The sequence below is a fragment of the Microcaecilia unicolor genome, chromosome 7, assembly GCF_901765095.1.
Source record: "Microcaecilia unicolor chromosome 7, aMicUni1.1, whole genome shotgun sequence".
In the NCBI taxonomy this organism is placed as follows: Eukaryota; Metazoa; Chordata; class Amphibia; order Gymnophiona; family Siphonopidae; genus Microcaecilia; species Microcaecilia unicolor.
In genome coordinates this window covers 108,676,118-108,691,739 of record NC_044037.1, presented here as the reverse complement: position 1 = coordinate 108,691,739, position 15,622 = coordinate 108,676,118, and the positions used below count along the sequence as shown (strand labels likewise).

Genomic DNA, 15,622 nt, shown 5'->3' with positions numbered 1-15,622 from the left:
ACTCTAAATTCAATAGGGATCCAGTGAAGGTATTGTAGAAGAGGAGTAATCCTATCATATTTGGTGGCTCGACAAATGACACGAGCTGCAGTGTTATGAATGGTTTGTAACCATTTCAAGTTAGCTTTAGTCCTGGTTTTGAACCTATATCCTAAAGCAATGTTGTGTGATGTGTAGTGCCTGAATATAGTAATGTGAAAAAAAAAATCAGTGCTGCAAGTCCTATAATGCACCAGGACGGGATGGTCAGAAATCCAGGACTGCTCAAAATCTCCAGCCTAGAAATGGGGAACCTAGCATCTCTGGGGATGTAATTTTGTGGAAAACTGAAACAGCAGCTGTGAGATGGATCCATAATCATGTTCCATGATGCTTCTGGGTCCCCCTTGCAATCCCATCCTCTGATTCACAAGTCATTTTGGGAAGAAATTATTTGCAACCAATTCACTGAAGGGCCCTTTTATAAAGCAGAGGTATAGCTAACGTGCAGGTAGTATGCACCAAATCGGCACTACTGCTGCGGTAGCACAGGTGCCCGGAGGTAATTCCGAAGTTGGTGTGCATTTTTTCCTGCGGTAGAAAATAATTTTCTATTTTCTACTGTGGGGGCGTTCCTGGAGGTAATCAGCAACGCAGCCACATTGCTGTGCACTGCCTGATAACCGTGCGAGTAGTGTGTGAGCCCTTACCACCATGTAAATAGGTGGCGGTAAGGGCTCAGGCAGTAAATAGACACAATACTTTTAATTTTACTGCATGGCCATTTACTGCCATGGTAAAAAATGATGTCTCAATAAGTATTGGCGTTTTCACAGAACCCTATTGCAATTTTTCAGAAGCATCCAGCACGATTCACCAAGGACTGTAGGATGACACGAAACATTTGGTACAATCAGTTTGGGACTGTAAGATTCGTAAGAGATATTCATCTCAACCCCTGAGGCAGGCGCTGGTGAACGCTGAAACACGTTCCATGTCGGGTCACTTTCAATAAAAACTCTACCATCGTTCCAGTTCTGGAGGCCCTTTTGTGTTTTGTCTTTGTCGATGGTAAAAAATGGCCCAGCACGTGCCAATTTCACACGCCCACACTAACGCAGGCCACTTTTTACCGCAGCTTACTAAAAGGGCCCCTGAAAAACAAACCTTGGAAGCACAAGGCCAGAGGCCAAACTGTTACATATTCTGACTCTGAGTGAAAATTCACCATTAAGAAAGGCAAACAGAAATTTATGAGCCATGGATGTTGATTTACAAATCTTCAACTTTGTAAGAAAAGCACTCTGCATATAGCACATTAACTGAATATGATCAAAATAGTTACTTTGGCACTTTCAGAGCTGTCAAGTTACTCATTCCCAAGAGGGAGACTTTTGGATGGTCCTGTATTTCTGCAACCTCATCCTGGTGCATTTTGGGACCCGAAGCACTGATTTCAGTGGTTAGAATCATGGACTACAAATACTATACTGCTGTGGGATTTAACTTTAAAACCAGAACTTTAACAACTTGTACAGTAAAAAAAAAAAAAGATGGAGATAATTAATTGTGTTCAATTCAGTGGTAATGAATTCAGCACTTATCTTTTTGCACCCAATGGGGCCTAAGTTTCACACAGTCTGGCTTCCTCAGGAGTTTCGTGCTGTTAAAACTCAATTTCTGTTTTTCAAGGACGCCACAATTCCCACCATACTGCACTCCAAACAAAAATGGATTATTTCCACTTTTTTACTGCACAAGTTTTTTAAAGTTATGATTAATGGCATTGCAACACTGTAAAAAGTTATAAAAATCTGAGTGCCCCTTTTACAACACGGGCTTACCGTTTGCTAAAAAGGAAGTACCCACCCCCAGCACACCGTCATATCTGGCGCTACAAAAAAATGTTTATTTTTGTAGCACCGGTGTGTACCTGGCGGTATTTGGGCAGTGCCGCACGCTGCCCGGTTACAGCCGGGTTAGCATGGGAGCCCTTACCGCCACCTCAATATGTGGCAGTAAGGGCTCCCCCTCCCCGCATGTCAAAAACACGTGCTGACACCAGCACAATCCCCCTTTTGCCGCAGCTTGGTAAAAGGGGCCCTGAGAGTTGTTTTTTTTAAGACCGATGATTGAGAAGTTGGCCTGGTTTGGGAAAAGAAAGCGGAAACTAATTATATGTTCCCCTTAAAGTCTCCGAGATCTTTTTCTCCCATTAAAATTTTTTTTTTAAGTTGTGTAACTTTCTTTACCTTTGGATTGAGTTTTGACAGTTTTTTTTTTTAATACCTGTTCTGCTAGTCTCGCCAACTAACTGCAATTTTTTTTTTCCATAACATGCAGAGCTGCCAAATGACCCAGTTCCAGGAGGGAGACCTGGTTTTAAACTCATATCCCAAAGCAGTGTGGGATCTGTAGTGTTTGATCTTGCCCATCAAAATCAGTGCTGCATGTCCCACGATGGACCAGGATGGGGTGGCCAGAAATCTGGGACTGTCCCAAAATCTCCACTGGCGCACTGGGTAGCTTAGCATCTCAGATCCATGTTGTTGGATTTTGGACTTAGTATAATTCCAGCAGGGAGGTCCCCTACATGTATCAACCGGAATGGGGGACCTTGATACATTGTGTGATGGATGAATTCACTACGAGGAGAGGGGCAGAAAAAAACAGGCTTATTGATCCCACAGCAAACTGGGACAATTACAGTCGCAATGTATAGTGCTTGTTGGCTCGGGTACAGTTATGTTATTGTTGGTTCCACAATTTATAAATAAATTGACAGGCAAATGTTACAACTAATATCTTACATCATGTGTGTAGCTTGCTTGAGTTTGTGCCCTGCCCTGGTACCTGCAGGAGAGGGGTAGGCCTAGGCTGGAGGGGGGAACCTGGGATGCGAGGGGCATAGCTGCCTGTTTTACGTTTCAACATTTTTATTAATGACAACTCAGAAAGTGCACATACATAATATTATGCATTAACAGTCATATAGGACAAATTCACCTCAACATTTACATAATGAAACATACTGTCATCAGTCTTTTAACTTTTATCTCCCCCTCCCCCCACTCTCTTATAGTTAACACTTTACCACCTTCAACATCTCATGTAACAATTGATCCCTCCCCCTATTCCCCCATCCCCCCTCTCAACTCCTCCCCTCCCCCTCTATCTCAAGCCCACCCTCCCTCCCCTCTTTAATTCCTTCACCCTCCCTGCCCCCCTGAATTTGGACTCTGATAGTCCAGGCAGGCCCCCCACCCATCCCTAGTACCAACCATTACTGGAGAAAAGGCCTTACGGATCTGTTAGGCGGCATAGCTGCCTGTTTTATATGCCACTTACATATTTCTGCAGAAGCTCCTGTGAATTATTGATGAGCATCAGCACCTGCTTACTGATCTGCTCAATCTTCTTTGCTGCTTCCTTGGACTGTGCAGAGGACAAACGCGTTGGACGACTTCCTGACAGAAAGAAGAGAATCAGAAATATTAGGAAGGGTGACTACGAACTAGAGGTGTGCACAGGGACATAATCTGGTCCCTATCCACCCCCCCCCCCCCCCATCCCCAGTCAATTTTATTCCATTCCCACCTCGTCCCCATCATATTGATGCCATCCCCAGTCAATTCTTTTCTGTTTCCACACCATCCCCATCATGTTGGTACCGTCCCCTTACCACCCCCCCCCCCCCCCCCCAGTTTTCTTTCCCATCCCCGTACCCAACCCACATTTAAAGTACCTTGTAAATTCAAGCAAAACATAAAATGCATCCTATAACTTGTTCAAATTAACACAAAACAATAGGTATAACTCACAGCCATGTTAATAAATAATATGTTTTTCTTGCATATTTAGCAATCATTTCAAACTATGTAAAAATAATAGACCATCTACAGAGCCAGAGTTCGGTTCCATTTTACGTTCCTCGATTGTTCCTCCTGAAACTGGTGACAGGAGTTCCAAGCAGGGAGCATGCAACATGTGTCAATTTCGACCATATATGGGACCTCCGTTGCCAGTAGGTAGTAAAAAAAAACTAGCAGTCTGAGTTCAATATGTATTTATCCACTTTGATCACAGAAACCTTTTCCTGGCTCTTGAATAAGTCTAAAAAAAAAAAAAACTGCCTCCGAGTCTTCTCATTTTGGATGTTTTGTTGGTGGTTTGGCAATTGCCTGCACCTCAGCTACAGCTTGATCTGTTGTCAGTGTTCGCAGTCTGTTTATGGCACTGTTCCATCCTTCTTTTTAACAATTTTGTAAGCAATATTGCTGAGGATCAACTTTTGTTTTTGATGGCTGGAGTCCATGAGAGAGTATGAGATAGAGATTATGACTTACGCAACGTATCCAGACTTTATTTCTAAATGCTACTTTCATATTAGCTGCATTATCACATAGATGAGACTAGCTCGGTGGTTACCATATTTGCAGAGACAAAAAAGAGGACACAAAAAAAAATAAAATGCCACCACGCCCTGGCCCAACCCCCCAGCCCCTCCTCACCCCGCTGCACTGCACCCTGATGCACAGTCACCTTGACCCCATAAGAAATCCAGATTATGATTCTATAAGCAGTGAAAATAATGGTGAAAGTAACAGAAATGTATATTCTTTCGTACTCTGATATATACAAAATTAGAAAAGATATACATTTCCAAAAAAGTAAACATCCATGAGCAGCATGTCCCCCTTTTCTTTCCCTTTCATCCATGAGCAGCATGTCTCCCCTCCTCTCCACTCTATCCTCTTCTATCCATGTGCTGTATTTCCCCCTTTCCCCCCCCCCCCCCCCCCCAATGTTGCAGATGAACACTTCAGTCGTTCTCGGCGTCTGTGTTGGACCTGTGTCCTGCTTGCTTCGTCTCTCGATCCACTTGCAGACAATTACGGTCCCGGCCTCTGCCACTGTCATATACGTTTCACACCTCCTCTGTGATCTTCAATGCCGGCTGCGACGCAACACGTGCACTGCATGCAGTGGATCTTCTTGCTGGCACAGGAGAACCGACTCACACACACTCGCCAGTAGATCAGGTGATCTCTACTGACGTGTATGTGAGTATCTGCCATGGCGCTGCCAGAAACCCGGAAAAATAGTCAAAACTTTAAAACCCGTAAGGACGCCCAACGGTGCCTTCAAAAAGAGGAAATGTCTGGGGAAATCCAGGCATATGATAACCCTAACTCTGCCAAAACACTTGCAACAAATAGATGAATATTCACACCAGTTTATCAGTGATCTCCCTCATTGTCTAAATTACTGAACACATACATCAATTTTAATCAAAGTGAGCTCCTCTTTCAATTGTTTTTTTAAGCTGAGGTGTTGGCATCAAGTTTCCAAGTCAAGATGTGCACGGGGACATAATCTGGTCCCCATCCCCTCCCGTTCCCATTCATTTCCAATCCATCTCCTCCTGTTCCCATTCACTTTTGCTCCGTCCTCTCCCATCCCCATGGTAGTATGACTTTTTTGTCCCCAACCCTGTGGGTTTCCCGTTGTCCCCATCCCCACACACACCTCTACTACTCACACAGCAACAGGGAGCCCCTCAGCCGTCTTTTCTCCAAGCTGAAGAGCCCTAGCTGCTTTAGACTTTCCTCATAGGGAAGTCGTCCCATCCCCTTTATCATTTCCGTCGCCCTTCTCTGTACCTTTTCTAATTCCACTAAATCTTTTTTGAGATGTGGTGACCAGAATTGAACACAATATTCGAGGTGTGGTCACGCCATGGAGCGATACAAAGGCATTATAATGTCCTCATTTTTGTTTTCCATTCCTTTCCTAATAATACTTAACATTCTATTTGCTTTCTTAGCGGCCGCCCCACACTGAGCAGAGAGTTTCAACATATCATCAACGATGACACCTAGATCCCTTTCACGGTCGGTGACTCCTAATGTGGAATCTTGCATCACATAACTATAATTCGAGTTCCTCTTTCCCACATGCATCACTTTGCACTTGCTCACATTAAACGTCATCTGCCATTTAGATGCCTAGACTCCCAGTCTCGTAAGGTCCTCTTGTAATTTTTCACAATCTTCTTGTGATTTAACAACTTTGAATAATTTTGTGTCATTAGCAAATGTAATTACCTCACTAGTTACTCCCATCTCTAGGTCATTTATAAATATGTTAAAAAGCAGCGGTCCCAGCACAGACCTCTGGGGAACCCCACTATCTACCCTTCTCCATTGAGAATACTGACCATTTAAACCTACTCTCTGTTTTCTTTTAACCAGTTTTAATCCACAATAGGGCACTATGTCCTATCCCATGACTTTCCAATCTCCTCTGGAGTCTCATGAGGTAATTTGTCAAATGCCTTTTGAAAATCCAGATTCAAAATATCGACCAGCTCACCTTTATCCATATATTTGTTCACCCCTTCAAAGAAATGTAATAGATTGGTGAGGCAAGATTTCCCTTCACTAAATCCATGTTGGCTTTGTCTCATTAATCCATGCTTCTGAATACGCTCTGTAATTTTGTTCTTTATACTAGTTTCTACCATTTTGCCCAGCACTGATGTCAGACTCACTGGTCTATAATTTCCCGGATCACCTCTGAAACCTTTTTTAAAAATCGGCAATACATTGGACACCCTCCAATCTTCCGGAACCACACTTGATTTAAAAGACAAATTACTTATTACTAACAATAGTTCCGCAAGTTCATTTTTCAATTTTATCAGTACTCGGAGATGAATACCATCCAGTCCAGGAGATCTGCTACTCTTTAATTTGTCAAACTGTGCCATTACATCCTTCAGGTTTATAGAGATTTTATTCAGTTTCTCTGACTTGTCAGTTTTGAATACCATTTCTGGCACCAGTATCTCTCCGAAATCTTCCTCGGTGAAGACCGAAGCAAAGAATTAATTTAATCTCTCCACTATGGCTTTGTCTTCCCTGAATGCCCCTTTTACCCCTTGGTTATCTAGTGTTCCAACTGATTCTTTTGCCGGCTTCTTGTTTTGAATATACCTAAAAACAATTTTTACTGTGTGCTTTTGCCTCCAACGCAATCTTTTTTTCAAAGTCTCTCTTTGCTTTCCTTATCAACATTTTACATTTGACTTGCCATTCCTTATGAGGTTTCTTATTATTTTCAGTCGGTTCCTTCTTCCATTTCCTGAAAGATTTTCTTTTAGCCCTAATAGCATCCTTCACCTCACTTTTCAACCATGCCGGCTGTCATTTGGTCTTCCTTTCCCCTTTTTTAATACATGGAAAATACTTGGCCTGGACTTCCAGGATGGTATTTTTGAACAGCATCCATGCCTGATATAAATTTTTGACCTTTGCAGCCGCTCCTCTAAGTTTTTTTTCAGCATTCTTCTCATTTTATTATAGTCTCCTTTTTGAAAGTTAAACACTAACATATTGGATTTCCTGTGTGTACTTACTCCAAAGCCAATATCAAATCTGATAATGATCACTGTTATCAAGCGGCCCCAGCACCATTACCTCCTGTACCAGATCATGCACGCCACTAAGCACTAGGTCTAGAATTTTTCCTTCTCTTGTTGGATCCTGTACCAGCTGCTCCATAAAGCAGTCCTTGATCTTGTCAAGAAATTTTACCTCCTTAGCATGCCCTGATATTACATTTACCCAGTCAATATTGGGGTAACTGAAATCACCCATTATAATTTCTGATAACATTTCTACATCCGTCTGTTCACCCTGGCCAGGCAGATGGTAGTACACTCCTATCACTATCCTTTTCCCCTTTACACATGGAATTTCAATCCATAGGGATTCCAAGATGTGTTTTGTTTCCTGCAGAATTTTCAATCTATTTGATTCAAGGCTCTCCTTAACATACAAAGCTACCCCTCCACCAATTCGATCCACCCTAACACTACAATATAATTTGTACCCTGGTATGACAGTGTCCCACTGGTTATCCTCCTTCCACCAGGTCTCAGAGATGCTTATTATATTTAATTTTTCATTTATTGCAATATATTCTAATTTTCCCATCTTATTTCTTAGGCTTCTGGCATTTGCATATAGACATTTCAAACTGTTTGTTGTTCCTATTTACATCTTGCTCATTAGTTGACAGTGTTCAGTTGCAATCTTTTGTCTGATTTTTACTTAAGGTCACCTGATCTACTATGGTCTCCTTTGCAACCTCGCTATCGGGATACCCTCTCTTCCCTGTTTTGGCAATATCTTTGAAAGATACCTTGTTCCCAACCATGCGTTTTTGAATGACTGTCGGCCTTCCCCCAGGTTCTAGTTTAAAAGCTGCTCTATCTCCTTTGCTGCCGATGCCAGCAGCCTAGTCCCACCCTGGTTAAGGTGGAGCCTATCCTTCCGAAATAGGCTCCCCCTTCCCCAGAATGTTGCCCAGCTCTTTACAAAACTAAAACCCTCCTCCCTGAACCACTGCCTTATCCACACATTGAGACTCCGGAACTCTGCCTGTCTCTTGGGATCCTCGCGTGGAATGGGTAGCACTTTGGAAAATGCTACCCTAGAATTTATGGATTTGAGCTTTCTACCTAAGAGCCTAAATTTGGTTTCCAGAACCTCTCTCCCACATTTTCCTATGTCATGGGTACCCACATGTACCAAGACAGCCAGCTCCTCCCCAGCACTATCTAAAATCCTATCTAGATGACACGTGAGGTCCGCCACCTTCGCACCAGGCAAGCAAGTGACCAGGTGATCCTCACATCCACCAGCCACCCAGCTATCTACATGCCTAATAATCAAATCACCAACTACTACAGCTGTCCTAACCCTTCCCTCCTGGGAATAGCTCCTGGAGACACATCCTCGGTGCAAGAGGATATTTCATCCTCTGGTGTGCTGATCTTGGCTACAGGATTACTTCCAGCTGCACCAGGGTGATGCTCTCCTTTTAGAAGACCTCCGTCCTTCAAGGCAGCAAAGGGGCTGCCAGATTGGAGGAAGGGCTTCTCTACAACGTCCCTATAGGCTTCCTCTATGTATCTCTCTGTCTCCATCAGCTCCTCCAAGTCCATTACTCTAGCCTCAAGAGAACGGACTTGTTCTCTGAGAACTAGGAGCTCTTTGAATCAACAACACACATATCACCTCTCATGAACTGGGAGATAATCATACATGTGACACTCTTTGCAAAAGACTGGATAGCACCCCTCTCGCTGCTGGACTACTGTCTGCATCTTAGTATTATAGAGTTGTTTAATTAAAACTTCTTAAGGTACTAGGGATATCAGATGAATATAAAGAGCCTTAAGATTGGTGTACTTTATTTAGTGTTTGCTTCTCAGAAACTAATTAAACAATTAAAACTCTAATGAAAACTCCCCTCTTGTTGTCCTAATTAGAATAATTGACTATAAATGAAGAGCTGAGCTAGGGGCACTGCATGCTAGAGGATTTCACCAGCATTTTTTTTTGTACTGCTTTTCCCTTCTGAAGCATGCTACAAATAAAAAATGTTCAGTACAGGGAAACAAGGTGGCACCCTGAGAGGGAGTGCATCACATGAGCTCCAGCCCAGATCTCCTCTTTTTCCTGAACTTCTCTCTTTTTACTTAACTTCTTGATGCCGAAGAGGGGAAAGCAGCGTGTTTTCCCTGCTGCACCTGCAGCCCCAGTTCTGGGTTTGATGGATCGATTCACAGTTCCATTCCTACCTTCCAAAGCAACTGCCTCGCCTGTGGTGGAAGCATCAAGAGGGGAACTGTTCCCTCGTTTGAGGCCCACGTCATTGGAAGTTCCTGCCTCCGATTCCTGCCTCCGATTCCAGCATCTGCTGGCTTTGTGTAGCGGCAGTCCTCGGGATCTTCTGCGATGACCAAGAGCTTCTTGTCAGGGCTGTCTGGCCTAGGATAGGCATCTGGAGCATCCAATACAGCTGCAGCAGTTCAGGAAATTGGAGGCAATAGTGCTGGAGGGGAGTCAGAAGCGGTAGTAACTATGGAGGGACAGCGTTCACGTCTACATGTTGTGCTCAGTAAGTCTTCTCTTCCTTAAAAGCCTGTAGACATTAAGTTGCATACTTTGTGGAATGCAATGGTTGGTGTGGAATGGTCTTTATTCCAAAAAAAGTTTGTTAGTTTCTTAATCATGTTCAGTGGAGTTTGCCTAAGTTTCTACATTGGAACAGAAAACTATTTCAGTTATTAAAAAAAAGGTGGTGAATTTGGAAGCCAGAGTTTTGTTACATTTGTACCCTGTGCTTTCCCACTCATGGCAGGCTCAATGCGGCTTACATATTGTATACAGGTACTTATTTGTACCTGGGGCAATGGAGGGTTAAGTGACTTGCCCAGAGTCACAAAGAGCTACCTGTGCCTGAAGTGGGAATTGAACTCAGTTCCTCAGTACCAGAGTCCACCACCCTAACCACTAGGCCACTTCTCCAGAGTTAATGAAAAACATGATTTTTTGGTAAAAGGCAATATTCAGCTGCATCACACGATAGAGAACACAGATAATATTTTAAGGTGTAGGACTCTACCATTTATAAATTTTCCTAAAGTATCTGCTGAAGCACCATTGGTCACTTTTAAGAAATATTTGGGAGACGATTTGAAAGGTCCAGCTAATTCTTATCTGCCAATATCTAAGGTATACTTTATTCCACCTTTTTCAAAGAAAGAAATGGATCAACCAGTAGATGCAGTAACTAATTTGCATGTTTTATATGATTTTCTGAATTTGACTCAGGTCATTGAAGCAGATGTGACTGAAGTTAAGCCTGCAACTTTAGTTTCCTTTGTATTAGACCTGGATCGTGATAGGGTTTAAGACTCTTCTTCCGCTACCATGATTCTCTTTTTGGGGGGCTGTAAAGTCTGGGCTTTTCCTGATGTTGCAAGTGTGATCCAGATGTGTCATCGACAATTTTTGGCTCTGAGACCGTGTGTACTTCAGTCGGGCGCTCATTTCTGGTTGAATTATCCATGTAAATTGGTCATGAAGTATAATTCTGCTAAATATGTTTTCTTTGATCCTGACCATTTGAAGAATTTTCTGGACTCTAAGTCACCTGCTATTATCTCCCACTCTTCACCCTCCAGGTGGTTCCACTTCTAATCTGAAATTATAATGGATGGATATATCTCTTTCAAGTTTTCATTTAGACTGTAATCTTTCCAGGTATTTTGCCTTGTCTTCTGTCTCTAGAGGTGGACTTTAAGACAGATTAATAATTTCCTTGTTAATTTTCCTAATAATTTTTATTTCTTTATTATAATGTCTTTTTCTGTAACAAGAATGTATGTCTTGGATTTGATTTGATAATTGCATAAATAATTTTTTTTAAAGAAAATATTCAGTTCAGACAGTAGATGGTGCTGTTTCTCACCGTACAAACCACTTTAACAGCAGTAAACAGGCAAGCACAAAGTAGGTTCCACCATAGCTGGCCGTGATTGTATAGTGGTTAGCACTCTGCGGTTCAAATCCGAGTCATGGCAGAGGGCCAACTTTTGTATTGTGGATAGGAGTAAATTTTCCTAGTTCCATTTAGAGGCCAAATCTGCTCCACTTTCAAGGAAAATAAATGAAAAATGTAAATAAATAAAACAGAAGCTAGAAAAAGTGAAAGCAAGATAGAGAGCAAGATTACTTTTGGTGACCTCCAAGAGTACTGAAACCAATGATTTGCAACAGGTCCTTGTTTTTCTATCTAACCCCCCTGTTTACTAAGCCATGCTAGCGGCTGCCGTGTGCTAATGCCAACGCAATCTATTCACTTTGATTGGGCTGTGTAGGCATTGCAATGTGGCTTAGTAAACAGGGGGGTTAGTGTGCTATTACATATCTGGCCAGCAGCACTAGCTTTCAGAGGAGCATTTTCTATCATATTGGAAATATTTTATTGTGTGTGGTAAGCCTCTTTCTCTTAGGTTTTCTCAGGTCTGCAGAGATGCCAAGTGTCACTCACTAAGAGTGTGTCACATTCATTTGAAGGCTGTCTCACTCACACTCTAAGCCGCTTCTCTCACTCCTAAAGCCTTGGTGCCAGTGCACAGATCCTGATGGCTCTTCTCAGGATTGCCTCTCACAACTAGCAAAGTGGTCCCACTATGTAGAAAGAAATCAAGAGCACACCTCTTTGATTACTGCCTCCCATGCCCCAACCCTTTTCCATGTACCTACAAGTGTCCTGAATAAAATGTTAATAATGTAAGCCCCTATTATCCCACTGGTAAATAAATTATCAATCGATAATGTAAACCAGGGTTTTTTGAACTAAGAGGTTATGGGGTAGACAGATTAATGCAAATAAAATCAACATTAAAAACATTTTTTTGTGAAAAGGAGAAATTCTCTGCGTAAGAACTCACCCAAGTGGAATGCCACCCTAAGGTCAAAGGCTATTCCTAGAGGGTGGACAAGTTTCTCTATCATTGAAAATCTCCCAAGTGCCAATGTGCACAAATGTGAGCAAACTTAAGTGCTCCCAATCTGATCCAAAACAGTGACAAACAAATCAATCTATGTTCAACTTATTACTATTAACTAACTAAATCTGTCTATCCATATCCTCATATATGAAAAATATTCACATATACTTACACATTCTCAACTATACTTCAGTAACTCTAACTTTCATATAGCAGATTTTTATCTTAGAGATTTGATGGCTAAAAGCTGACTCTTATTCAAATAAATGCAGACTCTTATGCTCATGTTGACTACAAATACTGCCTGTATTTACTAAACCCTTATACTTTGAACGCTGTAACATTAAAGCTTCACATGGTAGTTCAATGGCTATAATAGCTCACGTGGAGGGGCATAATCGAACGGCACTGGCCAAATCGATGGCCGGCCATCTTTGGGGCCGGCTCCGCGAGGGGGCAGAGCCAAGTGTATTTTTGAAATACGCTTGGCGCCAGCCAAATCGCTCGCCGGGTTTACATAAGATGGCCGGCTTCATTTTCCAGCCATAATGGAAACCGGGCCCGGCCATCTCAAACCTGGCGAAATGCAAGGCATTTGGTTGTGGTAGGAGCCAGCATTTGTAGTGCACTGGCCCCCCTGACATGCCAGGACACCAGCCAGGCACCCTAGGGGGCACTTAAATTTTTTTTAAAAACCCAAAAATAGCTTTCAAGTGCATAGCACCCTTACCTTGGGTGCTGAGCCCCCCAAACCCCACTCCACACAACTCTACACCATTACCATAGCTCTAGGGTGAAGGGGGGCAGAGGGCTCAACATTAACCACCACAAGTGTAACAGGTAGGGGGGGATGGGCCTGGGTCCACCTGCCTGAAGTGCACTGCACCCACTAAAAACTGCTCCAGGGACCTGCATACTGCTGTCAAGGAGCTGGGTATGACATGTCAGGCTGGCATACAGGCTGGCAAAAAAAGTTTTAGTTTTTTTTTTTTTTGGTGGGAGGGGGTTGGTGACCACTAGGGAAGTAAGGGGAGGTGATCCCCGCTTCCCTCCGGTGGTCATCTGGTCAGTTGGGGCACTTTTTCAGACTTGGTCCTAAAAATAAATGGACCAAGTCCGGCCGGCGAAATGCTCGTTCGAGCCGGCCATTTTTTTTCCATTATAAGGTGAAGCCGGCCATCCCTTAACCATGCCCCCGCCCCATCTCACCTTCGCTACCCTACCAACACGCCCCCTTGAAGACCCCGGAGGCGCGCATTGACGTGACAGATGAGAGGAGGAGCGGCTGCAGAGACTGCGTTTTAAGACTCGGGCATTTGCGAATGATTTGGTCTGTGTTTAAAAACATTTTTCGCTTATTTTCTTTTTGTAGCAGCCGCTGCTACTCAACAGGAGAAGCAGCAGCGGCCGGACAGCGTTACTACTGGCATCTGCAGGTGGCGAGGGGGTTTGATGTGCCGTGGGGGTGTTGATGTGCCTCGGGTGGGGGGAGGGGGGGTGTTTGATGTGCTTGGGGGGGGGAGGCTAGGGTGATGCGCCGAAGGGGGGGGGGGTTCTGTGGTGCCGCACTTGTAGTTTTTTGATGCGCCGCTCCCTGCCACTTGGGGAGGGAAAGCAGATGGGAATTGATATACTGCCTTTCTGTGGCTACAATCAAAGTGGTTTACATATTATATACAGGTACTTATTTTGTACCTGCCCAAAGTCACAAGGAGCTGCAGTGGGAATTGAACCCAGTTCCCCAGGTTCTCAGGCCACTGCTGAGCACACATTTCTGCATGGGCTGGAATTCTATTCTATGTGTAAAATTCTTGCAATACCAATATTTATGCACAGAACAGCATTCTAGTACACATGAAGACATATGCACTTGTAACTCTAGTGCTGATACAATTTTTTGTGTGCAGACTCCTGTCTCCCCATAATCCAGCACTTATACTGTTTGTATGAGCCCACCTCCCATGTGCATCAGTAAAGAGAAAAAACAGGCATGAACTTTTCATTAACCCTACTGCAGAATCTCTGAACTAACCAGTTATGCCTCCTTAGAACACAGAACATAGAACCCAGAAACATGACGGCAGATAAGAACCAAATAGTCCATCCAGTCTGCCCATCCACAGCAGCCACTATCTCCTCCTTTCCTTAAGAGATCCCACGTGCCTGTCCCATGCTTTCTTAAATTCAGACACAGTCCTTGTCTCCACCAACTCCACTAGGAGGTGATTCCACGCGTCCACCACCCTTTCCATGAAAAAGTTATTCCCTTAGATTCAGATGCCACCTGAGGCAGAGCTAACATGCGCCCCCCCCCCCCAGGCCAAGATGCCCCCCCCCCCGGGCGGCATTTATCTTGTCATGTTCCAAACCCGGCAGTGGCAGCAGTTCCCACACACTGCCCTGCTGCCGGCACCCGCCTCTTCCTTTTACTGCAGCTGTCTGAGCCTCTGACGAAACATCAGAGAGGCGGGCTAAGTAAAGGGAAGAGACGGGTGCCGACAGCAGAAGGGCAGTGTATAGGAATCGCTGCCGGGTTTGGAATGTCACTGTGACAAGATAAAACACCACTGCCGCTCCTGAAGAGTGCCGCCTGTGCCCCCCCCCCCGCCTCAGGTGGCCTAATGGTCTGGTCACCCCTGCTTAGATTACTCCTGAACTTATAACCTTTTAACTTCATCCTATGCTCTCTCATTCCTTCATTTGAAAGAGGCTGTATGTTAATGACACAGAGGTATTTAAGCATCTCCATTATATTCCCCTCTCTCCTGTCTTTCTTCCAAAGCATACATATTGAGACCCTTGTCTGTCTCATACGCTTTATGAAAGAGACCACTGACCAATTTTGTAGCTGCCCTCTGTACTGACTCCATCCTGTTTATATCTTTTTGTAGGTGCAGTCTCCAGAATTGCACACAGTGTTCTAAATGGGGCCTCACCGGAGACTTATACAAGGGCACTATCACCTCTTTATTCCTGCTTGCCATTCCTCTGCCTATGCACCCAAGAATCCTTCTGGCTTTGACCGTCACCTTTTCTACCTGTTTGGCCACCTTGAGGTCATCAGACACAATCATAGTTTAGGTTTAATTACTATTTCATATACCGCCTTTCATAAAAATCAAAGTGGTCAACCAAATTTCAGTTTCAGTGCCGAAATGCCCAAAATTCGGACTCGGCCATGCTTCAGTTTCAGATGAAAATGCCAGTGCATTTTTGGTCAAAACTGAAACTCCCTAATCCCTGACCATCCCAGTACTCACAGGCCCTACC

At 43.7% G+C, this 15,622-nt stretch overlaps 1 protein-coding gene across 4 annotated transcripts in view; it reads right to left on the bottom strand.

The window, feature by feature from the left end:
* CTF1 (cardiotrophin 1) overlaps positions 1 to 15,622 on the bottom strand; it is a 30,403-nt gene that overhangs the window by 12,032 nt on the left and 2,749 nt on the right. For all 4 annotated transcript variants that reach the window (XM_030209591.1, XM_030209589.1, XM_030209590.1 and 1 more), the window contains exon 2: positions 3,328 to 3,446. In XM_030209591.1, the coding sequence (XP_030065451.1) occupies positions 3,328 to 3,446 (119 nt within the window). The remainder of the gene's footprint in view (positions 1 to 3,327; positions 3,447 to 15,622) is intronic.